The 26,618-nt window shown below is 35.3% G+C and overlaps 1 protein-coding gene across 1 annotated transcript in view; it reads right to left on the reverse strand.

Annotated features, from left to right (window-relative positions):
• Window positions 1–3,035: 3,035 nt before the first annotated feature.
• LY75 (lymphocyte antigen 75) overlaps window positions 3,036–26,618 on the reverse strand; it is a gene marked incomplete at its 5' end in the record, with an annotated part of 94,334 nt that continues 70,751 nt past the window's right edge. Inside the window, 10 exons of the mRNA XM_084240402.1 lie at window positions 3,036–3,241; window positions 5,063–5,230; window positions 6,652–6,774; window positions 9,631–9,780; window positions 13,378–13,546; window positions 15,106–15,332; window positions 18,273–18,467; window positions 22,117–22,233; window positions 23,391–23,558; window positions 24,970–25,135. Of these exons, the coding sequence (XP_084096528.1) occupies window positions 3,063–3,241; window positions 5,063–5,230; window positions 6,652–6,774; window positions 9,631–9,780; window positions 13,378–13,546; window positions 15,106–15,332; window positions 18,273–18,467; window positions 22,117–22,233; window positions 23,391–23,558; window positions 24,970–25,135 (1,662 nt within the window). The 3' untranslated portion in view covers window positions 3,036–3,062. The remainder of the gene's footprint in view (window positions 3,242–5,062; window positions 5,231–6,651; window positions 6,775–9,630; window positions 9,781–13,377; window positions 13,547–15,105; window positions 15,333–18,272; window positions 18,468–22,116; window positions 22,234–23,390; window positions 23,559–24,969; window positions 25,136–26,618) is intronic.

Raw genomic sequence — 26,618 nt, forward strand, 5'->3', positions numbered from 1 at the left:
CCTTCCCGAAGGTCTCTTCGCAATTTTAAAACTTTTCATTTGAACTGTAACCCTTTAGCAATTTTCTCTAAGTGTGAACACCGTGTCCAACTCCAGTATAACGATCGAAGCCAGGAAGTTAACATCAGTAGAATACTATTAACTGATCTGCAGCCACTGTCACCGGGATGCTCTTGTCCCTGTGATTTTCTTTTCTTGTTCTAGGAGCCAATCCAGGATCATAAGTAGCTTTGAGATGTCATATCTCCTCGCCTCCTTTAATGTGGGGCAGCTCCTGCTCATGGGCTTTCTCATCTTGACACGATACTGGCCACTCATTTTGTAGAATGTTCTTCAGTTTCCTGCTGATGTTACCTCCTAAGGGGCATTGGAAGAACAGGATTGGGCTTATGGTGGTTTTTTTCACTAAGAGTACTACAGAAGTGATGTGTCCTGACCAGAAGAGACACAATGTCAACGTATCACATCACTGGTGGTAACTTCGATTCCTGGATTAAGGTTGTGTCTGCCAGGTCTCTTTTTTGGATTAGCCAGAAACCTTTTCAAAAGATCCTCCCGGTGTACTGTGCTCCTCAGGCAACTCTTCTGTCATCAGTTCCCATAAACTGTGCTTGCACAGGCCTTGGAAGGAACCCTACTGACCCCTTGATCCCTAGCCTCCAGAACTGTGAGACAGTACATTTCTGTTATTTAACTCTGTACTTGCCATAATATGTGTATAAACTATGCAACTGTAACATGACTTTTGAGGGCCTCTGGAATCAGACAGCACAGTGCACAGACCAGGATCAAGCAAGGCTGTTTAGGTCCTGACAGAGGTTCATCTCATTAGTCAGAGTGCTTTCAAATCAAGTCTGAAAACTAAACAATAAAAACACACAACTCAGTTTTAAAATGCGCAAAGGTCTGAACAGACACTTCACCATAGAAGATATACAGATGACAAATAAACCTCTCCAAGAGGTATTTAAGGTTAAAAGAACATAAAACAATCTGAATCTCTGATTTCCTCATAAACTCGGCAGTGGGAGGAGGGGGCAAAAGGAGGGGTGTAGGGGGTGTCAGAAGTGGGGTTTACAACACTATAGCAGCCATTTGCAAGGGAAAATTCCCAGATAATGAATATATCTTGCTACAGGGTGATGGAGAACTTGCTGTTTGTGGGTATAAGGGGGAGAAAAAAAGGGTGATCATCGGTATCACTTCTGTATTTGTCCTCTACCCCCTACACCTGAACACTAGGTCTATTTGCTTATTTTTTTAGTTACCCAGTTTTGAGACATCACTTTTTCCACATGTTAAGGTTGGGTTAGTAAGAGAAGACTAGAAGGGGCCGTCATCAGTTCTTTTGTGGCTTCTGAAACAGGCAGAGAAAGGGATGGGGAAAAGTATGGGAAGTTCTGGTCCTGTTGAGAAGGACTTTCATATAGATTGTGCAGTGGGAGTTGGAAATATGAGTTTGGAACTTGATATTTGAATGACTGACTTAGAAGTTGGGGAGTGCCATGCTCCCGAGAGGCACACAAGGAATTAGAAGTAAGTGGACTATAGTTGGACTGTTTATCTAGTAGTTAAAAAACATGCTGAGTCAGGAGAATCTGAAAATAGACTGAAATCAAGCTTCCAAAGATGTAGGAATGTTGTATTTATGTTTTAAAAAATGTACACAAACACTTAAGCATGAATCACTTTACAATATTGCTAGATATTTTTATTATATAAAGTCCAATCTAGAAATTTTTTTCAACAAGGATCAATAATACTTTGCTTAAAAAACAAAATAAAACTTTATTATGGTGCCAGTACTATATATAGGTGTATTTTTTGCATCAAAGTCTTAACAACTCAAAATGTACAGATCATAAGATAAGAAAATTAACCTAACAAATTCAATAAAAAGCATTTTAGGATAACTGTACTATACCTTTAGAAAAATTATTTACAACTTCATCATATATAAACACTCTAAACTTTACAAAATAAATCCATGGGTTTTATTTAAAAATTCTGAAATATAAATATAAGTTAAACACTGAATAAAACATTCACCATGTCCAGTGGAAGCTATTATTAAGATTATATTTCAGGTGGTAAATTTTGAACTGGTCATCACAAAACAGTGTTTCCTTAATCATTTATAATATTACATATTTTGGTAGTATTCACAAGGTTTACAGTTTCATTGTAAAAGTTTCATTTTTATAAATGCAAGAGGTATAATTTTTCCGACAGAGACCTGTTCTCTTTAGCTCATATAAATAGACAACAAAGGAATGAACATTTCTTAGTCAAAAATTGACGTGTTATGTAAAATACATAAATTGCAAAATTTTCAAAAATACTCTTATCCTCAATTAATTCCCTTTAAAATGAAAGCAATCGTATTTGCACATATGAGAGGACAAAAACACTGCTATACAATCTCTAATCAATTTAAAACCAATGTTCTCACATTTCAGAAAATGTTAAACATGAAATCTTTAAAAACCGTTGGTTTATGATTAATTATAACAGAAGAAAACATTTGTATTTAAGTAATATGGTATGAAATATCTTTGAAACAGTATAAGAAGCAGCTTGCTAAGAGGCATCATTTTGCTGTGTAATAAATAAGCATGTTTTATTATTTAATAATTTCCCCTAATGGTATAAATGTCTATTTTAAAACAATGTTACTATTGTTTACATGTGTTTTTACCTTGAGTTACTGCCAATATGCCAATTTAAATTTTCTAAGAAGTTGTGTTAAAAAGTCACTAAAACATACCTGTCCTAAATATCAGGCACATTCTTACAGGAAAAAAAAAAGCACATTAAATGTATCATCCTATAAAAAATTGGGAGTTCAATTCTAATTTCAGTTCCTCTCCACTCTATTAAGTAGAGTTATAAACATGGCATTTTGTGGGCAATCAATTGTGGATACCATCATAGCAACTAAACAACTGAAAAAGTACCTAAGATTTCTATGTTGGATCAGAGTAAATACTGACACTGGGCAAATTTGAAATGGCTCATTTTCCCTAACATATTAGTGCAAATTAGCAGACTTTTAGGAGAATTTAGTCATTCAAATTGGGAAGCATAATCTCATCTTCATTTACTCCTTGTTCATATCGAACTGAAGAGAAGACTGTCCAGTGCAAACGATTCCTTTGGACAAGGAACCAAATCAGTCCACCGAAGAGAGCTAAGATACTGAGCACAGCAATTGTGATAGCTATTCCTCCGTAACCAGAGCCTAGAATCAGGAAAGGTTTGACATGGGAGGAGAGAATATATTAATGATCATTATTGATATATGCATTAAGCCATAAATCCCATATATAGACCCCATACAAATTAGATGCAATAAATACCAGATTGTTTCACATTAACACAGAATTCAGTTTACTGTTTCCTTTTCATTCAAATCCTCTTCATTGTCAAGGCAATTTTCTTCCAAAGAAATTAAAGCATTCACAGTATTCTCACTTTTCCTTTCCATCACCCTTTTGAGAATATCACTTGCAGTATATTACTTTATTTTGATAGTAAAGAGCTACAAGTTGTAAATTTTTGCTTTTGACCTACCTACAGTCAAATACAGTGTTATGCACTTCTATATAATTAAGTCTTAGGATGATCTTACAAATGAGATTCAATTTCATCTGATGTCCTAGGTCCCTTCTGCACACGCTGCTGAGGGGGTTCATTCTGTCCCAAGGCCTAAATGCCATCTTGAAGCTGACCTCCCTTTTCTTTCATGTGTCCAGATGTATACTACACATTCCATGTCCATATATTGGGTTATTGGAGAAGTTATGACATTTTTTTCTATGCAAAAATATGGCATGGTTTTTCCAAAAACCCAATAGATAGCTCAAAATGCCCAAGCAGAACTCTTGCTTATATCACCCCAAAACTGCTCCCACCCACCTCTAACAATCTTCCAGTCACTTTCCACTTCATTCAGAATAGAACTTGAACTTCTGAAGCTTGCTTTCAGAGCTACAGGTGCCTGTCACCTGCTTACCATCCAGTGGTCCCTTGAGTGCTCACCATCATACTGCCTCAGGATTTTCTCCAACTGTTGCCTCTGCTTTGTGTGCTTCTTTCCCTGATTTCTTCTTAGTTGGCCTTTCAGATTGCAACTTCAAAGTCTCCTGCTTTTAGACATCTTTCCTGAAAATCCTATCTAGACTAAACGAAATCCAAGCCTTGACTATAATGAGTTTGTAATTATTTGATCTTTTCCTCTCTTTTAAAGATTGACCTTCTTGGTTATTTATTATGAGTCTTCCTCTACTCGACTGCAAGGTCTTATCAGTCTTGTTCACTGGGCGCCCCAGCACATAGAACAGGGCATACCATGTAGTAGACACTAAATATTTACTCAATCAATGCACGAATATTTAGAGATATATCATCTAGAATTTGAGTCTTATCTTTAATATTTATATACCCAAATGGGCATTTTTACACTAGCTATTTAAAAATATTGCTGTAAAAAATTTAGAGAGCTTTTTCTAAAAATGGAGTTATCAGGATTTTGTTGTTGTTCATGTATCAGTGTATTACTTTATATAGATATCAATGATAAGATAAGTTCAGATTATGATTTCCCACAGATAATCAGGTCACTTTAATTAAATTTAGTTTTGCACTGTTTTTAAGTTAGTTATGAATTTTATGAGAATGAGGAGAAAGGAAGCAAACTAACTATAGAATGAGAATTTTGAGCTTTTATATATTGAAATTTTAGAACAAAATACACTTAATATTTTCAAAACATTATCTCCCTAATACTCTGGCAGCTTCCATTCTTCTTAGAAAAGCATTACAATAAGTTTAGACAGTTTAATAGTTTTATCAGGGACTCCTAGAAACCTTATACATTTATTATCTCCTGTAATCTATTTTTTCAAGAGAAAGAATGTATGACAATCAAAGAATTTGGTATATACCTACCTTAAGTACTAAAAAATTCAGGACCAAATATAAGACTTTAAGCATAATTAGACCGTGCATTTATTTCCTGAATTGTACAAATATGTTTCTTAAGTTCAGGCTACATACTTACTCAGAGGGACCTTGCAGACAACCCTTCCATAGCCAGAATGACAATTAACTTTTTTCCAAGTTTCATTTGAAGCCAGCAAAATGCCACAATTTCCACTACCACTCTTTCTTTTATCTGCCCATTTGACAAATGATACATATGATCCATCTAACCAACTCCAAGAATGATCTAAAGAGAGAAATTAAGAATGTTAAGTACAAGTATGTTTACTGCCACAGGATGACTAAGGTAAGAAGGCATGTGACTTATCCAACTCATTTACTTAGAACTAGACATTTATTTATTTAGTTTTTACTTTTGTTCCCGCTACCAAACCACATGTGCCAGTTCCCCATCTGCATCCCTCCCCCCTCCCCCACCTGTCTTTCCTTTATACCCTCTGGTAACCCTTATATATTTTTTTTTTGCTAAGTTCAAAATTTTATTTCTTCTATTGTTTGTGTGAAAATTTTTTTCTTGATATTTGTATTCTGCAGATGACTGAGAACATTCAAAATCTGTCTTTTTGACATTTATTAAAAATCAAAAAACTTAAAAAGTCAGTTTTTTGCTACACTTGACATATTTCAAGTACTCAATAACCATGTGGCTAGCATGTGGTTGGTGATTACAATATTGGATGCACAGATACAGAATGTTTTCATCTTTGTAGAACGTTCATTTGGACAAGAACTGATATAGAATGTGGTGTTTTGCTTACACATTTACTGCATGAGGAATAGATTTCTAAAGACCAGTATCCCCTTACTAACCCCTCCTGGCCGCCCCCGGCCCTCCCAACACACACATTAAAAAGTCATGTCACTAAAGATGTACTGGTGGGAAAGGAAAGGGCCAAAGAGTCTCCTCAGCAGGATTCCATTTTTGTTGTCTAGCAGCTGAGGTAGCACCACCGTGTGGCGATAATAAAAACACAATTTACATTTCATTTAAATGGCCAGCTTTGAACCTATTCACTTTTTGACAAAGTACTTAACATTGTGGAATTGCACCTACTTTAATTGTTTAGAATTCAACTTTGCATAAAATGTGAAACAGACTTTCTATTTTTCTACCAAATTTGTGCTCTTGATTCATTCTTTATCAATTCCTAATTCATTTAAATATTCCATGTTTCCATATTGAAAAATTCTTCCACAGCCCTTTAAAACCAATTTGCTGTAGTTTTTCCAAGCTTTCTGAAAAAATCTATTATTAAAATTTAATGTTTTCTCTATGGGAAAAATGTTCCAAAAGATAGGGAACAACAAGGAGAGAATTTTTAAATAACAGTCATAAAGACACAGCATGTTTTTTCCTACTGCTATAGGGAAAAAATCCTGTTGATCTAAATATATTAAGAATAAGCTTCTAGAACAATTCCTGTTCAATTAACCTGAATTTCTATTTAATTAGTGGTCTCCTTCATTGCTAATAAGCCACTCAACTTATTCATTCAGAATTTTTAAGCCTCCCAAACAATCAGCAAATCTAGCTTAATGAGAAGTCTTTGAATTAGCCACTACTTGAGATTCTTTAGCAAAGTCATTTGGCATTTAGGACAAGGTACAATTCTCTCTGCACATTATACATACAATTATATCACTTACCAATATCATGTTGTGATAATCCAAGCCAAACTCTCGTGGTAATATTATAATTTTCCCTCATCAATCTGCTCAAGAATTTATTTTCATCTTCATCCTTTATAGTAACAACAGTTGCAGAATGATCTGTTGAAGGAAAACAAACCCCTAACTAAATTGGCTTTAGGGAAACTAGGAAAGTAGTTTGTTTTCAACGAGCCATTGGAAAAAAAAATATCAAGAACATTGAGAAAAATTAAGCTTTATACACAGAATATTTTTTGTCTCATATTTACGCTAGATTTTAAAAAGCATGGCATCAATAATTTTCCACAAAAGTGAGAAATATTTCTAGACTGAAGCTTTGAATGTGTGTGTGTATGTTAAATTTCTTCAAAATATTTGTCTGGTAATATTTTTTGGTCCTAAAACTGTCTAACCATCTAGTAATAAGAAGTAGGGTATGGGCCTCCCTGGGTTAAGACGCAACCCATGAAGCTATTTGCAGCCACTGCAGTACGAGTTCGGTCCCCAGCCAGGGAGCTACCCAAATGGCGCAGCAGACCTCTCCTGACTCGCCCACTGCTCCCCTCAGCAGTGCATTTCAGTCAATCTACCTGTTCTGTTTCCCACTCTGTCTCTGGTGAATCCTGTCACACACACACACACACACACACACACACACACACACACACACCCATAGCCTGTAGCCCAGCTCTTGTATGCATGAATAAACAAATCTTCAAAAAAAAAAAAAAGAAGTAGGGTATACAATGGCAGAAATATGTGTTCCCTTATAGATTTTCAGGACTCTTCTCAACAAATTTTGTACAATAACTCAGCTTTGAATTACGTCAAAATAAAAATGAAAGTAAGTAAGCTTGGTCTATAGGGGAGCATCAGCCTTTCTTTTAATATTACTTTATACATAAATGCACACTGCTCTGCCCATTGCAAATTCCTAAATATAGTATGGAATTGAATGAATGAGTATTCCTGAAGCTTGATTGGCAGTCCTAAACTCACAGGAAAAAAACCAGGTTATTACCAGCATCAGGTAAGGAGTTGAAATAAAATAATAATATACTTGGAAATTAATCCTAAATGGAATCAAACAGTCTTCAATAACAAGTTTGTGGAGACTTAACTAAAGTCTTTCTTTGTTGATATGGGGTATTTCAAGAAGGGCAAAGGAAAATCTTTATTTTTTTATAGAATACCACAGTGTGCAGGTACTTTGTATATTACCTTGTTTAATATTATATCATTTTGTAGAGGTTGGTATCCATTTTACAGGTGAGGAAACTGAAGTTTTACTTAATCAAGGAGATTAAATAAATTGATCATATTAAACAGTAAGCCAGTTATAGAATTAGAAAAGTCAGTGTCAATCTTTTTAAAAGAATAGTTTTGAAAGTTTACCATTTGCAGGGTAATGTGCTATATTTGCATACTTTATCTTATTTCATTCATTCCAATAATAACCTCACAGGAAGTACTACTTTCATTTTCACTGCTCAGATGAGAAAACAGAAACATTTATATTACTTTCACAGTATCACTCAGTTAATAGGTGTGGAACCTGTTATTCGACCCCAAATCTGTCTGCCTCCAAGAGTTAAGTGCTTAATCTCCATACTATAATTGGTGTAAAACTTTGTTTTCTCATTTAGGAGTAAGGAGCTTGTAACTTTCAGATTTATCTACCTCCCTACCTACTTACCTACCCACCTATTATCTATCTATCTATCTATCTATCTATCTATCTATCTATCTATCTATCTATCTCTAACTATATATAACTTTCAGAGCATATACATATATATATATATATAAAAACTGGCAGTAGTTCCCATTTCATATACATATATACTACTAATACATACACAAACACACACACACAGTTGTCATCAATGGAGGTAAGCAGTAATAGAGAGGCTTTGGGCTTTTTAAATCAGTAAAGTATCTGCACAAATAGCAAAAGAAATGAGAAAAATGCTCTCTGTCTGGTAAAATTGTTACCTGAGTATGCAGGTCTTTGAACTACCCTACATGGTCTCTAGAAGTCATTTCACAGTTTGACTATAGGCTAAATTTATCATGGGAGAGAGTCAGCCATTGCTGCTCTTTCTAAAATAGTTAAATCTGAAGACATAGTCTGGTTCCTTATGGTGTTTAGAGGATGTAGGCCATACCTTTTGTAGAGTGGAAGAACAACCCAAATTCTTTGATTTTGCTACCCTGGTCAGGCTAAGCTTACTTATTTATAACTAATTAAAAATGTGGAATTTTCTATTGTAAATCTAATTAACTTTACAAAAAAACTGCCACTTAATTGCTTCCTCTAAGCATATCTAGCTATACTTAAAACCACCTAATTTTTCACATAATTTTAGCAATTTTTATTCTATTTTTCCCCTTAATTTTATTTTCCATGTATTTAATCTTTTTTTTTTTTTAAAGATTTATTTATACAAGCACTGGGTACAGTCAGAAGCGCGGGAGGGTGAGAGAATTCAGCAGAGCCAGAGCGGGGAGCAGAGCAGGCAGAAGGACCGAAGTACACTGCTGAGGGGAGCAGCGGGCGGCAGGAGAGGTCTGCGCGCCATGTGGGACCCTCCTCCGGTGGCTGGGGTGGCTGGGGAGCAGCCGGGGATCGAACCGGCGCCGCAGAGGCTGCGGGCAGCTTCGCAACCCAGCGCTCAACCGCTGCGCCACCGGGGAGGCCCCATGTATTTAATCTTAAAGCAATCATTTGTAATGGCTATTCCAACCTCCCATTGTGCTCATATGTCATACTCAACCATATTCACATCACTGGGCAATTAAGTTATAGCTGTAATATCATAATATTTATATTATAGTAAGAGCTTTAAAATAATAGCTATAGTAGTGAGACCTTCACACACAGTTTCAACAATATGATCATTATTTCAAACTATTCCTTAAGAAAAATTCTAGTGATTAAAGTATTGAGTCAAAAGATAACGAATTTGAACTCACCAAGTTTTGAACAAAACAGCTTGGCTTCTGAGAAAGTTTGCAAAGCCTGGTCATATGTGTAACAGTGGTCCCTGTACTGGATCCACTGTGGCTCCTTATCTTTTGCTGCAGGACATCTTGAGGAGTATGAGTGAGCGGTCACCTCTTTAGCTGTAAAACAAATAGGCATCAGTGTAAAGATACACAAAGAAAAAGACTGATTTTTAAATTTCATTAAATGTTCCTCTTAGAAGCTATGATAACTGTGGGTAAGGAGCATCAATTCAATACACACACCAGAGAAAGCAATAGCCTGTGCTCTAACTGTATACCTTCTAATTAGGTATTTGGAAGACCAATTAAAAAACTTAGAGGATAGAAGAAAGTACTTAATTCTCAAAGGGGTATTTAGACTAAGGTAAAAACAACTAGGATGAACAGGAAAATAAGCAAAGTCAGGCTACTTTGAAATAATTAAAACTTTTTTTTCCTTTGGATTCCTTTCTATTTTGATAACATAAACTTTGATACATGAAGAACTCCTTTTAAAAATCACTTCTAAATCATATTCATTGGTTGCAAGCCAATGTTACCTCAACAAAATATAGGAAAAACTAAAAAAAGATTGAATGTGAAAACATTAAAAAAATGAGAAATCACATCCATAAGTGAAAAATTGCAATATATCAGAACAGCAAATTTGTCTCAAAAAAGAGTTGGTATAGCTTCTCAGTTCTTAAATATTCCCTTGGTTTCTATTTAAATTGTTTAATTTTTTAAAAAAAGATTTATTTATTTATTTATTTATTTATTTATTTATTTATTTATTTATTTATTTACACCAGCACTGGGTACAGTCAGAAGCACGGGAGGGTGAGAGAATTCACCAGAGCCAGAGCGGAGAGCAGAGCAGGCAGAAGGACCGAAGTACACTGCTGAGGGGAGCAGCAAGCGGCAGGAAAGGTCTGTGTGCCATGCAGGATGCTCCTCTGGTGGCCGGGGAGCAGCTGGGGATCAAACTGGCGCTGCAGAGGCTGCAGGCAGCTTCGCAACCCAGTGCTCAACCGCTGCGCCACCAGGGGAGGCCCTTAAATTGTTTAATTTTTAATTATGTTGTATAACACATGAAACCTCTGTGGTGACATCTGTGCCTCTTAATGCTTGTTATTAATTCTAATGGAAGAGAGTATGAGAATTGAAAAATAAATTGTCAACATCCTATTGGTGAGGTATAGATATCTGAATCAAATATCAGTAATCTCAACCCAAACTAGTGTCTCATAATACATTCTCTCTGATCTCCATGTTCTTCAGTAACTGAAGCTTTTCCTGTCTTCTCTCCAAATCTCAGTTTGATAGGGTTTGATAGAGTTATTCTTATTCTTGTTTCCAAAGGGAATGTGGCTTCATTTCCTTCTTCATCACGAATCTTTGATTGGCTTTTGGTTATATTCTTTTCACTAACACCTCTAGTTTGAGCTCTAAGTATTCCCTCAGTTTGACAATTGATATACCTGTCTAAGTGTCCTACTAGCAGATGATAAAAATTCGTTTGCTGAATACATCTGTGACGTCTCTAAGATTTGTGACAACTTTTTACTAACACTGCTGGTGGAGGGAGATGCTACTATAAAGTCCTTGCTTTTACTACCCTGCGAGAATAGTTGCTTTTGCCAAAAAATGACAGTTGATTTTTCCATCGTTTTAAGAATCAATGAAGTATTTTGTTTCATTATATGCAAAATATGCTGTACATTGATTACTGATACATGGCTAGAACTTTTCTGGATGATTTGGCTTGATAGAAAATTCTTCTTATACTGGGAACACATGGAGATGCCTGTTTTCAAAGTCTATTTGTTTCCGGTCCAGTCTGCAACTGTGGTATCTTAGGCTGCATACATTACTTTTTTTCCCCGTATGGTTTTTCATGGAGTTCTACTTTCAATTCTCACTCTTTTCTGCAAGGGCATGCTTTTTGGTTAGTTTATTATATTCTTGCTTAGGAAGACTTTTTTTTTTTTTATTGTGGTAAAGTAAATGCACAATGTACCATGCTAAATATTTTTAAATGTACATTTTGGTAACATTGAGTGTGTTCACATTATTATACAAACATCACCACCATCCACCTCCAGAATATTTTCTTGAGAAACTGAAACTTGGAATCCATTAAACAGTAACTCCCCATTCCTCCCTTCCTCCAGCAACCACCATGCTACTTTCTGTTTCTATAAGTCTGAAAATTCTAGTTACCTCACATGAATGGAATCATAGTATTTGTCCTTTTGTGACGGGACTTCAATTAGCCCAATGTCCTCCAGGTTCATCCATGATAAATTATATATTAGAATGTCCTTCTTTTATAAGGCTGAGTAATATTCGATAATATGTATATTTCATATTTTGCTTATCCATTCACCTGTCAGTGAGCACTTGGATTGTTTCCACTTTTTGGCTATTGCAAATAATCTTTTTGACCCCTGGTTTTACTTCTTTTGTATATATACCCAGAAGTACAATTGTTGGGTCCTAGGTAATTCTATATTAAATTTTTTTTGAGCCATCACCATACTGTTTTCCACATTGGTTACACACCATTTTATATGCCCACAAGCAATGCACAAGGATTCTAGTTTCTCTACATCCTTATCAACACTTGTTACTTTCTTTTCATTTTGAAGATCCAGTGTGTGTGTGTTTTAAGTTAGCTCTTGCATTAATTTCCTAGGGTTGCCATAATATCTTACCATAAACTTGGTGGCTTAAAACAACAGAAATTCACCCTCTCAGTCTGGAAGAGATGTCAACTGGTTCTTTCTGGAGGGTATGAGGGAGAATCTGTTTCATGCCTCTCTCCTAGCTTTGGGGGCCTGGTGGCAATCCTTAGTTTCTAGTTATGTTACTGTAATTTCTTCCGCTATTATCAAGTAAGCTTCTTCCACTGTATGTCTCTGTCCTCTTATAAGTACAACAGAATTGGATCTAGAGCACATCCTAATCAAGTCTCAGGCTCTCTAGCATATTAAGTAATTATATCTGGAAAGGCTATTTTTTTTAAGATTTATTTATTTATGCATATAAGAACTGGGGTACAGGCCAGAGGTGTGGGGGTGAGAGGATTCACCAGAGACAGAGTAGGGAACTGAACAGGCAGACTGACTGAAATACACCACTGATGGGAGCAGTGGCTGAGTCAGGAGAGGTCTGCTGCACCATGTCGGTAGCTCCCTGGCCCGGTGGGCAGAGGTTGCAAACAGCCTTATAGTGCTATGCTTAACCCCTTGAGCCACCAGGAGGCCCCTGGAATGACTATTTCTAAATAAGGTCACATTCTGAGGCTCTAGCTGGATATGAATTTTGTGGTATCACTACTTAACTAGGACAGCACTGAATTTATGTTTGATCATGTTGTCATTCTCCACCATTCTGTAAAGTATGTTTTGCTAAGACAAATGTTCCTCCATTTCTGCATGTTTTATTCTAGCTACTTTTCTATTCTATGTATTTTAGATACATAGCAATTGAAATATGAGTTCTTGATTGTACCTTTATTCCTCATTAGTTATATCATTCTCTTATTTCTATTTACTTGTTTCCCTAGATAAGTTTTTCACATATTCTCCTGCATGAATTTGTTTAGTTCCAAATGTTGAATCTTCTCCTGAAGAAGATTAATCTATAAAAATCCTTTTGATTATTTAATTATGTGCATTCAACAAATGGTAGTATTTTAGTAAATATAGAGCTATTCAAAATAAGTCTTACATTTTGTAGGTTTGTAACAAATAGCACCATCTTTAACAGACTTGCAGTTTTCATGTTTCCAAATTCCTTTGGGATCCAAGACAACACAATTTCCAGCAGATTTTTTATCTTCCCATGGTTTGTAGTCAATTACACTGCCATCAGACCATTCAAAATTTGATTCATTGCCCTGTTTTAGGAGTAATAGAGATAAACTGAATCCAGATGTGTGACTTCAAAAAGAACACAAAGAACATATAAACTTTTAGAAATATTGGAATGGAATGCTAATAATTTGCTTACAAGTGTTATATTTGTAATTTTAGGAATTTACTTATTTTTTTAAAAGATTTATTTATTTATGCATACAAGAACTGGGGTACAGGCCAGAGGTGTGGGGGTATGTGTGTGAGAGGATTTACCAGAGATAGAGTGGGGAACAGAACAGCAGACTGACTGAAATACACTGCTGAGGGGAGCAGCAGGAGAGAAAGGAGAGGTCTGCTGTGCTATGTGGGGAGCTCCCTGGCTGGCCAGGGATCAGGGATCCAACTGGTGCTGCAGAGGCACTATAGCTTCATAGTGCCACCATGCTTAACCCCTTGTGCCACCAGGGAGGCCCGGGTTTTACTTTCGATTTATTGATTTTTGACATTTGCTCTGGCACAATTTAAGTAGGACTTTGAACTTAGTGACAAAGTTATTATACTGTCTCTATATATATTTGTTTAAGAATGAATTTACATAAAACTTGAAGTTAAATGACATGCAAATGACTTTCATTTGTCACAATTATAGATTTACAATCCCAGCTTCTATATTCTTCTGAATATTGTTTTCTATAGTTTTGTGGTTTGATTCTCTGTCCATATTTTTGTCATGATAGAGAAACCAAATAGCAAGAGATGGAAGAGAAAATTACTTCTCAAGAAACTAGAATGGGAAGATTATTTTTGACTTTTTCATGATTCTAGGATAATTTATTATCGCTTCATTCTTTGTTTTTTCCCCCACTTTGTTCTTAAGAATACATAAATTGTACTTCCTAGATCTTCAATTCTAATTTCAATAGATGTCTATTTTTTTTTTTAACTAGACATTATTATTGCAGGTACATGAATATCCTAATTAATTGGGTTCAAAGAGAGAACAAAAGATGTGTTTACCAGTATAAGATTAATCTCAAATAGTGGTTATTTCTAAGGGGAAATGGGAAGAAAATAAACCTTTATTAGTCTTAATGTTAAGAATTTTAATTGATATCTATCTGAATTTTTATATTGAGCTTCACTATCATCCCTATATTGAGGAAAATTTTATCATCCTGATTTTACATATGAGGAAATAAACTTGCAAAGGTTAAATAATTTATTCATGATCATCCAACATGTAAATGGAAGATGTGCCCCTAGCACTGGAATTCGGGTTTTCTAAAACTGTGCTATTCCCTTCACCACCTTCCCAATTGGTCTGCCCTAAATATGTTACAGAGGTGTCACTAAAATATTAATCTTCAGGGCCCTTGGGAAGGCCTGTCAATGTGTTGGGCAGCTACTGTAATCCCAGGTGATTTGCCCTAGTGCACTCTATAATTTTCAATTTATGTTGTGAATGATAAGCAGTATGTTATACAAAATTAGTTCCCAGGACTTAATCTGATGTTACACTTTGAATAAATATTTTATGCTCAAATTTCCAAACCTTAAAGAAACATATTTGAAAATTTCTGAAAAACAAAGTAAGACTTACATCATGACTTGAAAGTCCAATCCATAGTGGAAATCCATCACGTTTCACAATATCTTCCAGAAATAGCAGGCCATTTTGGTCATGAACACTTGCTAAATGACTTCCATTTTGAGAACACATATTTAATGCTTCATACCAAGTAACCTTTTTTTGAATAACATTATAAACATCATCTTCATATGGAATAAACTGTGGCAGGGTAGTATTATATTCTTCCTTGTATTCAACTACAATAATTAAATCAAAAGTATTAGTGATTAAATTATGAATTATTTGAAATGGACATTTCAGGTAAGACTGGATATGTAATCATTTCAAAAGTTAAGCTAGATTTATTATTATTATTATTATTTTTTTAAAGATTTATTTATTTATACATACAAGCACTGGGTACAGTCAGAAGCGCGGGAGGGTGAGAGAATTCACCAGAGCCAGAGCAGGGAGCAGAGCAGGCAGAAGGACTGAAGTTCACTGCTGAGGGGAGCAGCGGGCGGCAGGAGAAGTCTGCGCGCCATGTGGGATCCTCCTCCGGTGGCCGGGGAGCAGCCGGGGATCGCGAACTGGCGCTGCAGAGGCTGCGGGCAGGTTCGCAACCCAGCGCTCAACCGCTGCGCCACCGGGGAGGCCCTAGATTTATTATTAATAAGGGATGTCAAATGTATACTTTACTTTCCTGATTTGCCACAGTGTATATAGTAAGCTCTTTAATATTATAGTTGTCTGGATGATTTAAAAATGGTACAAATATCATCTTTCATTTAAATAACTCACATACAAACTGGAAAAGCATAGCAAAGATAATCTTTACACTCTGTGAAATGTATACCAGTTGCCAGAGGGAGAAGTAGGGAGGTTGGAAGAGATAGGAGAGGGCAGGTGACAGGACACTGGTCTAGGAGTTTTGGAGGAGGGTGAGTAAAACATGTGCACATAGGGAGGTATGAAAATGTACCCCATAAATGATAGAGTACATAATCAACTCACAAGTAAATAACATTTGATGATAAAAATAAAGAGCTCACATATAGTCCAGGGACAAAAAACATGTGAAGTAAAGGAAAAACCAACACTAGAACAAGTGCAACTCACTAGAGAAGGAGTGACTCATCTGATTTAAAGGAGTCAGGAAGCTTGCTTGATGAATGGGATTTTTGGAGTTTACCTTAGGTGCAAGTAGGACTAAAAAGAAAGAATGTCACCAGAAAACAAGGAAGCTCTAAAAACAAAACAACAGCAACAAAACCACAAAAGTGAGGGTATTTCAAAGGGACACAGGCGGCAAGTGAAAGAGCTTCCAATCAGCAAAGCTGAAACAATTTGAGCAAAATATTAAATAATGTAGTATAATGGATTATAACCCATGACTTACATAAAAGACTGAGTAGTTATAAAATGGGCAGGAATAAACAAATCTCCAGTGCAGAATTCAAATAATTTCTGTAAATGCTATCCTCTCAGGAAGGTATAGAATAACTCTCTACCTATAAATGTGGACTGAGTATAGTGACTTCTTTACAGAAAGTATGACATAGAAAGGAAAAAGAGCAACTTTACGGGGAAGAAAGCTGAGAAACATTATTTTGAGCCAGATGATCAAAGCTCAAGTTAACAGTGATGGGCCTCCCTGGTGGCACAGGGGTTAAAGACACAGAGCTATCAAGCTATTGCCAACTACTATAGCATGAGTTTGATCCCCGGCAGGCCAGGGAGCTGACCCACATGGCGCAGCAGACCTCTCCTATCTCGCCTGTTGCCCCCCTCAGCAGTGTATTTCAGTAGATCCGCCTATTCTGCTCTCCACTCTGTCTCCTGTGAATACCCTCACATAACCCCCTCCACATCTCTGGCCTACACCCCAGTTCTTGTATGTATAAATAAATAAATCTTTAAAAAAGTAATTAACAGTGATAAGTCATGTTGATATGACATACCCTTCATATTATGTGATGAGAACAGCAATTTACTTCTGTGGTTTTCCCCTAAACCTCAAACCCAAAACCTCGCTTAATTGTGGGGAAAACACCAAATTGAGGAACATTCTACAAAATATATGACTAAGGTCATCAAGAGCAAAAACAGCCTGAGAAACTATCACAGCCAGCTTGGTATTCTTGACCAAATCCTGAACACAAAAAGGACACTAAATAAAAGATAAGGAAATCTGACTAATGTGTGGATTTTAGTTAATAATCTATCAGTATTGGTTTTTCAGCTGTATCACACTAATATAAGATGTCAACAATAGTGGAATTTGGTTATGGGATATATGAGAATTTGCTGTACTATCCTTGCAATTTTTCTGTAAGCTGAAAATGAGAAGTTTATTAAAGATGTAAAAAAAAAAAAGAAGGAAGACAGAGGACTTAGCAGGAAAAAAAAGGGGGGGCAGAAATGAGACCCAATATATACTTTATGCAGACAAAGATAGCCTAACTGACAAAAAGATGCTAGATGAGCCATGGAACAGGGGGAAAACAGGGGTTGGGAGAAGGTGTAGAAGTTTAGAATAGACACTGATTTATAAAATATCCCAAAAGCTTACATGGACTCAAAGTGATTGGTAATAAGAATCACTGGAGATTGCTGATGGAAATGAAGACACATGAAGTTATTCTACATCTCTGTGAAGGGAGGAGATCAGCCAAAATGCAATTGTAATAGGACCCACAAGTAGAAGACTTAGAGCAGAGAGGCTGTAATAATAGCTTTCAAGTTGTGAAAATATAAGAACAGAAGCGCATTTAAAAATAGATTATTTGAGGAATTAGGCAAGGTTGCGAGTCACCTATTTTTAGCTTTGAAAGTTAAAACTTTACCCAAACATATTTTCTTATTTGTAAAAATCTTATCCATCCTTCAAGGTCCAACAAATTTTACCTCTTCCACAATGCATTTTCCTCATTATTCCTGTTTTATTGATCTCTTTGATTTTCCAAAGAATTTAAGACTACCTAAGACTAACCTACATAAAACAATCTCTGTCTGCTATTTTTCCCTTGCCAATCAGCACCAGGTTTTCCTTCCTCCACAACTTCTTTAGCACTTCTTTCATAGAACTAAACACAGAGGAGGCATTCATGTGATATGATTGCAAGATTTCCTCTAGTGGAGCTAATGGCCTTTCATTATCTGTCCCTGGAGTGGAAATTCTACATTAGCATACTTACCCATTTCAATTTTACAAGCAAGAATGCTCTTCTGGTGAAAGTATAGTGTTTCTCCAATAACATTAAAGGTTTGAATGTCCCAGAAGCCATCAGTGCTCAGGCCGGCAAGAAATTTGTCATTTTTTATAGTTGGTCTTCCTGCTCTCCAGTGTGTATATGATAGCATCGTCTTATCAGACCACATAAGAGAATCATCTAGAGAATAAACATTTTCTATATTTAGAGATTAAGTCAAGACTAATAGTTACCAGGTTAATGTTTCAAACTCAATTAGTTATCTTCCTTATTTTCCTACCTTCTAACAGGTTGCATGATTTTATCTCTCTAAAATATTTTCTGGGCCTCCCTGGTGGCACAAGAAGTTAAGTGTCAGCACTATGAAGCTACCTGCTGCCACTGCAGCATGAGTTCGATTCCTGGCCAGGGAGGCAATCCACATGGCACAGCAGACCTCTCCTGTCTTACCTGCTGCTCCCCTCAGCAGTGTATTTCAGTAGATCGGCCTCGTCTGCTTCCCACTCTGGTGAATCCTCTCACCCCCCACACCTCTGGCCTGCACTCCAGCTCTTGTATGCATAATAACTAAATCTTTAAAAAATATATTTTCTGACTATAACAGCAAATCATATTTATGTTTAGTTGGAAAATAGAAAATATAAACATAAAAATTGAAATCTGCGTATAATTCTACTATATTATAATAAATTTATATTTTGTCATTTTTTCCCATCAAATATTTATTCATTTGCTTTACCTACATGTTTAATTGCAATGGAAATGAACATAAATATTTTATTAAAAATAATTGACATGTTAACATTATAAAAGTAGTGATAGAAACCTTTTCTCTGGACCTACACTGCACAACTGTGCACTTTATGGCCAATTTATTTTTGACAAAAGTGCCAAAGCAATTCAATGAGCAGTGAATAGTTGCTGGGACAATAGGATATCCAATATACCCCTTCCTTTCACTGTATACAAAAACTAATTCAAAATAGGTCATAACCTAAACATTGAGCTACAATTATAAAACTCTTAGAAGAATACAGGAATAAGCCTTCATAAGTCTGGGATAGGCAAAACCTTCTTAGATATGCACATATGATAAAAGAAAAACCAGATAAACTGCACTTCATCAAAATTTAAGTTTTGTGCTACAAATTATACTATTAAAAAAGTGATGGGAGAAATATTTGTAATCATGTGTTTGATAAAGGATCATATCCAGAATATATAAAGAATGCTTACAAATCAACAATCATAAGACAAATCATTTTAAAAAATGTGGAAAGGATCTGAATAGAGATTTTGCAAAGGATAATATACAAATAGACAATAAGCACATGAAAGATGCTTACAATCATTATCAAGGAAATGCAGTAAAAACCTCAGAGATTCCACTTTAAATAAAAAGCACAGATAAAAACAAGTGTTGGTATGTGTATAAAGAAACTTAAACCCTCATAAACTATTGGCGGGACTGGACAAAGGCATAGCAGCTTTGGAAAACAGTCAGGCAGTTCTTCAAAGTGTTAAGCAGAAGACCCAGCAATGCTACTATATACTATGTATATATATACACACACACACACACACACACACACACAAGAGAAAGGAAAACATCTATGTACACAAAAACTTGTAATGGACCAGCATTATTTAAACCAAAAAAATTGAAAACAACCCAAATGTCTATCATCCATTGAGTGGATAATAAATGTGGTATATCCTACAATGAAATCTTATGTCATAATAAGAAATGATGTACTTGTTTGAGCTATTAGTGCTATGTGTATCAACTTTGAAACCACTGTTAAATGGAAGAAATCAGTCACCAAAAAATAATATGATCTCCTATATTATGAAATGTCTGGAATAAGCAATCTGTAGAGAGAGAAAGTAGATCAGTGTTTGCTGAGAGTTGGGATATTGGGCAGGCTATGAAGAGAGACTGCTAATAGGTATGGTGTTTCTTTTTGTGGTAGTGATGACTGAACATCTCAGTAATTAAATTAAAAGTCATTGAATTGTACATGGTAAGTGGGTGAATTGTATGGTATGTAAATACATTTTAATAAAACTTTGCAGAAAATGTTACCAGCTCTCTTAAAATTATAAATTCATATGAAGAGTGATGTCATTATTACTTACACATACCCTGTTGTCCTGATTATTTGTTCTTTTCACTGATTTACCATCTCCCAAGACTTTATACCTGACCATCTGCCCGAGGCAGTGACGCACTAGAAATACTGTACCAATGGTTTGGTTCTTTCCTGCTGCTTTCTATCACCTGATGTCTCGCAGCTTTTTTCCTCTTCTTAAATACAGATATTAATTTTCTGACCAATACAATGTGCAATGGCATATTTCTAAAGTTGCTATAAAAAGGTTCACTTTTTCACTTGGCTTGAAGTGTTTTTTGTTGACACGTTGTGGTTTCTTGTGGTGATTTCTATTCATGGCCCTACTTTTGAAAAGTCAAAACTTAAAAAAAAAACAATTCTTTTGTGTACGCGATATATATAACTAAATGTTATTTTAGCATACTGAAGTAATAAAAATATATAGATGTAAATTAACTCAGTGAGAATTAGATTTAAACTATCTACATATTGCTTGTATGTCTGTATATTTTAATTGAAATTGTTACTTGCACAATTTATAAAAGAAGTTGAGATAATTAGAAGGAAGTTCACAGGTCTGAAAATGGTTTCCAGCCATAGAATATATTTTCAGTTGTTTCTGATAGTATAACTATAAAGGACATCAGAGGGTACAATTTAAATCTCTAACTGTATCTTGATATAGTTTCCACTGCTCCCTAAAGGACCGCTATTTCTTTCATTTATTTTCAGGTAAAACCTAGAAATTTCCACTTAGTTTTTCTCCATCTTTTTTCCCCATTGCTAAGTTTAAGAGTATTGAAGTGTCATTGGAGAAAAGACTTGGGGAAATAATTCCTTTTACGATGAATTCATCTTCACCTGGCAACTCCAGTCTTACCTATTGCTTAAGTGATCAAATTTTGTCAACGCACCTGGAAACCACAAACATTTAAGAAAAACCTTAGCAACTCTAAGAAATGGGTTAAACTGTAAAGAGAAGACTACTTTTTAAATGATCAGATTTGAGTAATTTAACTTCTTTTCCTACCTGTGCTCCTTATTAAGACCCCTTTTTAGTAAATATTTGCTTTCAATGCTCCATGCCCAATAAATGATTTTGTTTTTCCTGATGACCAAATTTATATGATTTTCAGGCCATTTCTAATTGCTTATCTTTCCAAATTGGTCTGTTTCCTTTATTATTAGAGTCTCTGTGTTAAAACTTTCACAGTAATTACGTCTTGGAATCATGGTAGTTAGTCCTAATTTCACCTATCTTATCCTATTGTGATACTACGTATCTCAGTATTCAAATGCACACCCCAAGCCAATGCTAGAAAGCCAAAGTACAATATTAGAAGGCGTGTAATTCTGTTCTCATTCCATGTATACAGCAGGCATAAAGTAAATATTAGACGTGTATGTGGGAGAGCAATTGGCTTTAGTTTTGAGTTGCAAGGAGAAAGGATAGAGAAAGGAAATTATTTCTACCATTTAACTCTTAGGTTTGGTCGTGAAGGCACATAAATGGCAGAGCAAAGATACAGAAACTGTTGATATTGACATGTTATGATAAGTGCATAAGTAAAATTTTGTACAGTGATAAGCATATATTTTTGAGAAATAAATAGTGTGATACTACACTTGATCTTAGCCAAAAGGCCGAGAAGCGATAGCATGATAAATAGTTGATAATAAAGTATGAGTATAAAGTCAGCAGACTTATAACTTACTTTCATAAGTTACACCTAACATAACCCATGAAGCCATATAATTGAAGTATAGAAGTTGCTCAAGAACAAAATCATTCTCTTTTTCATCTCGAATGCTCAGAATATGTGATTTTGGATCTGTTGAATAAAAAACTTAGTCAGTAATTTAAGCAATTCTCTTGAATGCTTTATTTTGTTTGATAGATTTAGAAACCCCCTCCTCCCTCCAGTTTAATATACTCCAAAAGTTAAACAATAGTGGAAAACAAGAAAGACATGCAAATTAAAACTTTCTCATTGAATTAAATTGAATAGGCTAGGGCATTTTCAAACATTTCGATGTTGAGTTTGGTCTTATAGAATAATGAGAAAACTAGTAAATGAGAATTTAAAACATTGATTCATTTAACTTTTCCCACCTAAGGCTTATTTTGAATTGGTGCAAGTCCTCTATATTAATGCCATATTGTCAAAGACTATAATAAATAAAGCTGCTTGGATGGGTTGTAAGCTAGAGCTTCCTTTTCTTAAAGATCACTCTTATATTGGGACTTACAAAGTTTATATTTCCCAAAATGTGTTACACAGAAAATTAGCAGGAGCTCTTCAGAAAAAGGCTGCATGAATAAAAACTTTGAAATATTAGTTAAATGAAGTTAAACTACCTCATTTATATTGCAGTATCTTAATGTCCTATGGGAAGCATTGGTGTTTCTAAACTTTGTTATTTTTTTAAGTGTACATTTATGTTGAACATCTCTTAAAATTAGTGTTCTATGGACCACCCTTTGGGGAACACTTTGATATTTTCCATAGGAACTTTCCACCAAATTCATAGGTTCATTGTTGAAAAGTCCCAAGTATTCAGTAATCTCAAAGGAAATATCTGAAGAATCTTGAGAGCTGAAAGTATAAAATATGGATTTCTTTAAAGCAGAGTTGTTTCTTTGCAATTTATCTATGCTTTTGACCACTCAAATGAGCCAATTTTCTCTTTGCCCATAGATTAACACTCTCTTCTCTGCTCACTAGTGTCATTTCTTTTCCTTTTAAAGTAGAATCCATTTTGTTTATACATGCAGAAATAGACTAGTTCTGTAATGGACAGGTAAAGAAATGTACCTGTTAAAATTTCCCATTTTAACTAAATATAAATTAACATATGTTGTCATTGACAATGTAGAAATTAGGAGATTTAATTATCAGTGTCAGAAATAATTATAACACACTCAAGTGAGGTTTTTTTTTTTTAAATGAGTATTATACAATATATATTGGCAATACAGTGTACTTACGCAGTTTTTGACATTGATTATGTACTTCATCTTGTGTTATTGCAGTATGTCTATTCTTTGCTATCATGAAATTGTAGCAACAGTTCTGAAATGGTATCCATGGAGTATTTAGAACAGGAGATGGACACTGAATATTGCCAACTGGTTTGGCCTCTTTTTCAGTCTCATCTAGAGAAAGAATTAATGGTAAGAATTCTTATTTCAGGTATAAATGTTAAATCCTGTTCACAGTAATTAGATGTGATTTGTAGCAAATATCCAGGAAGTCAAGAAATAATAGCTTGGTAATGCTCCTTCTGTTTATATTCAAATACAGCGTGACCTCTTAACAAGCTTTCTGTAGCAAGGAAATTAACACAATTTTCTTTCCCCTGCTGTGGAGTGAGTGGAAGAATGTAAAAATGAGGTGCTATTAGGTTAAATGAAGTTTCTGTCTTCCTGCATTACCAAATGTCAAATATGAGGGGCCACTTCCGAGAAACTATACAAATATATTAAATCAGACATCTATCACTTTGAAAATTCATCTTCAAATTTCTGCTAACTAATCTCTAACTTTAAAGGAATATTTTAATGAAAATTCATCTTCTAAATACTTTATTGCTTTAACAAAGCAGACACAAATAATTTAAAATATGACATCTAGAAAATCTGATTGTGGCTTTTTTCCACTTTATAAATAAAGTATACATTCAAAGCAAAGCAAATACAGTTAAGTTCTACTTAAAGCAAATAAAACTGATTTGATATTTAGTAAAGACTGTTCTGCATCTTCCCCAGCTTACAACTCTCTTTGTGTGTGGTGTTATCTTTCTACCACAAACCCACAAATGTGGACTCCGGGCTATTGTAACACGATTGTCCTCTGATGGTGCTAGAGACTGCATACCTGACTCAAGCTGAGTCCATCAGATTCTTAGAATCTGAAATATGGATTTCTGAGATAGTCCATCTCCAGTTATGGCTATGAACAAACAACTGCAGAGCCACCACCTTTTGCCACATGCAGAGAGAAATGGGAAGTACATAGACAAAAGAATGCAGATCCACAGACAGAAACCGAGGGGAGAGGTGAAGAGAGTATCTTTGGTTCTTGATTCCCCTTAAGTTCTTGATTCCTGCTCTTCTTGAGGTTCAGCTCTATCGCCATTTTGAGAACCTAAATTTCCCTTTAAGCTTACGTGAGTTTGAGTAGAGGGCTATTCCTTACAAAATAAATGGCTCAGAAAAGCAATGTCAGTTGTTGATAAGAATTATAGAAGAATTCCCACAAATACAAGTGTTCTATAAAAATATAAATACAACTATATGCAAACTGAGACTAACAGGGACTCAATGTTAATTACCATTGTCAGCTAATATAAAAATAAAGATTAAAACAAGTATTAACAAAGTAATGACAAGACATTTAATATATAATAATTCTACTTGAATACAAATTTTCACAAATCTCTTATAAAAAGGATACTATAATTTCTTTACAATTTTAAAACCAGATTTTACAAAATCATGTCCCCAAATTCTCCTATTCATGAGACCAATAGTAATTTAACAATTAAAATAAATGAAATTAGCATACTTCCTGGATAGTAGCAAATAGCACCTGGTTGATAATCATTACAATCAGATGTTTTCCAGAATCCATCAGGATCTAATATTACACAGGCTTCAAGTTGCTCATTATTTTCAGCCCAGCGAGTAAATTGAAGATGTTTCCCATCTGACCAGCCAAAGTTGAGTTCATCCTAGGGTGCACAAATACCTTTAAGGTGATAATACTTCACGTACTCCCTTTTGTATTATTTTGACCCTCATGGTCAATAATGATTTTTGATTACATCTTACACATCTTTGAAGACATGTATGTAGCATTACTATGCTTCAGGCACTGTTCCAAGTGCTTTACAAATATTAACCTATCTAAACTTCATAATAACCATATGAGACATCGACACTATTATACCTATTTGCAGCTGAGGAAATTGAAGGCATGTAAGGTGCATAAAGTCACATAGAATATAAACTGCAGTGCTGAAATGCTAACCTAGGCCCTAGAGTCCATATTCTGAATCATTACGTTATGCTATCTCACACATAATAGGAAATGTTGGTTGTCAGATATCAGAAAGTTTATGTGGAATGAGAACCATTTTAAGTACTGACATAGTTGGAGACAACATGGCATAGTGGAGAGAACATGGACTTTGGAGCTAAGTGTACCTTAGCTTCAGTCACTTATTAGTTTTTGATTGTGAGTTTTCCTTACCAAGTTTCCATCCCCTTATCTATTAAATGGATATGACAATGAACCTCATGGGGTCAGAATCAATGGAATAATGTATGAAACATAATTCAGTTGCTAGCTGGTACATAAAAGCGCTATATAAACATTAGCTCCCCTCCTCTTAACCTCTCAGGCCTTGTGGTCTTACCCTACTGTTTTCACACCTGCCTTTGAGGAGAAACTTCCCCATTCACTATATTCTATTGTGTGCTGGAAGTCTGTGAACATCTATATTTACATCCTAACAAGTGCCTGAGCATGCATCTGTCTTGAGAGAGCCTTTCCTGAGTAGGTAAAGAAATCTAGTGAGCAGATTGTGCAGTACAGGTCTGAGCTTCTCCATGGTACCTCCATAGCCCAGACATTATGTACTGACCCCCTGAGCTAAGCTTTCCTGAGGCCCAAGGAATTTTTTCAAGATTGGATTATTTTGAATATTGAATAAAGGTCACATACAATCTCCTTAGTGAACTATAAATTGCAAACATGAATAAGCCTGAACACCACAATCTGTTTTATTTTGAACTAGTCTCCACCAGAGTTCCAGTTGTAACCTTGTAGCTGGTTAATCCAGAAACTACTGTGGCCTCAAATGTCTCTGCTAGTTCTTATTATGTTCCCTGTACTCTACCTATCCTACCATAGATTTATTCTTCTTTATTGCATTCTTAACAAACCTAGGCCCCTAGACCTTTGGAATTTCCATTAATCATAGATTAATCATGGATTAACTTCATAGATTAATCATCCCATAGCTTCTTATCTCTCTATTGACTACTAAATCTCTTATAACTATAAATCTTTACTGAATTCTTCACCTTAATTAATCTTTATTAAAACCTATCTTTTCCGGGGCCTCCCTGGTGGCGCAAGGTGTTAAGATGCAACCTATGAAGGTATCCGCAGCCACTGCAGCACGAGTTTGATCCCTGCCAGGGAGCTAC

The sequence above is a fragment of the Talpa europaea genome (genome assembly GCF_964194135.1).
Source record: "Talpa europaea genome assembly, chromosome: 1".
Lineage (NCBI taxonomy): Eukaryota > Metazoa > Chordata > Mammalia > Eulipotyphla > Talpidae > Talpa > Talpa europaea.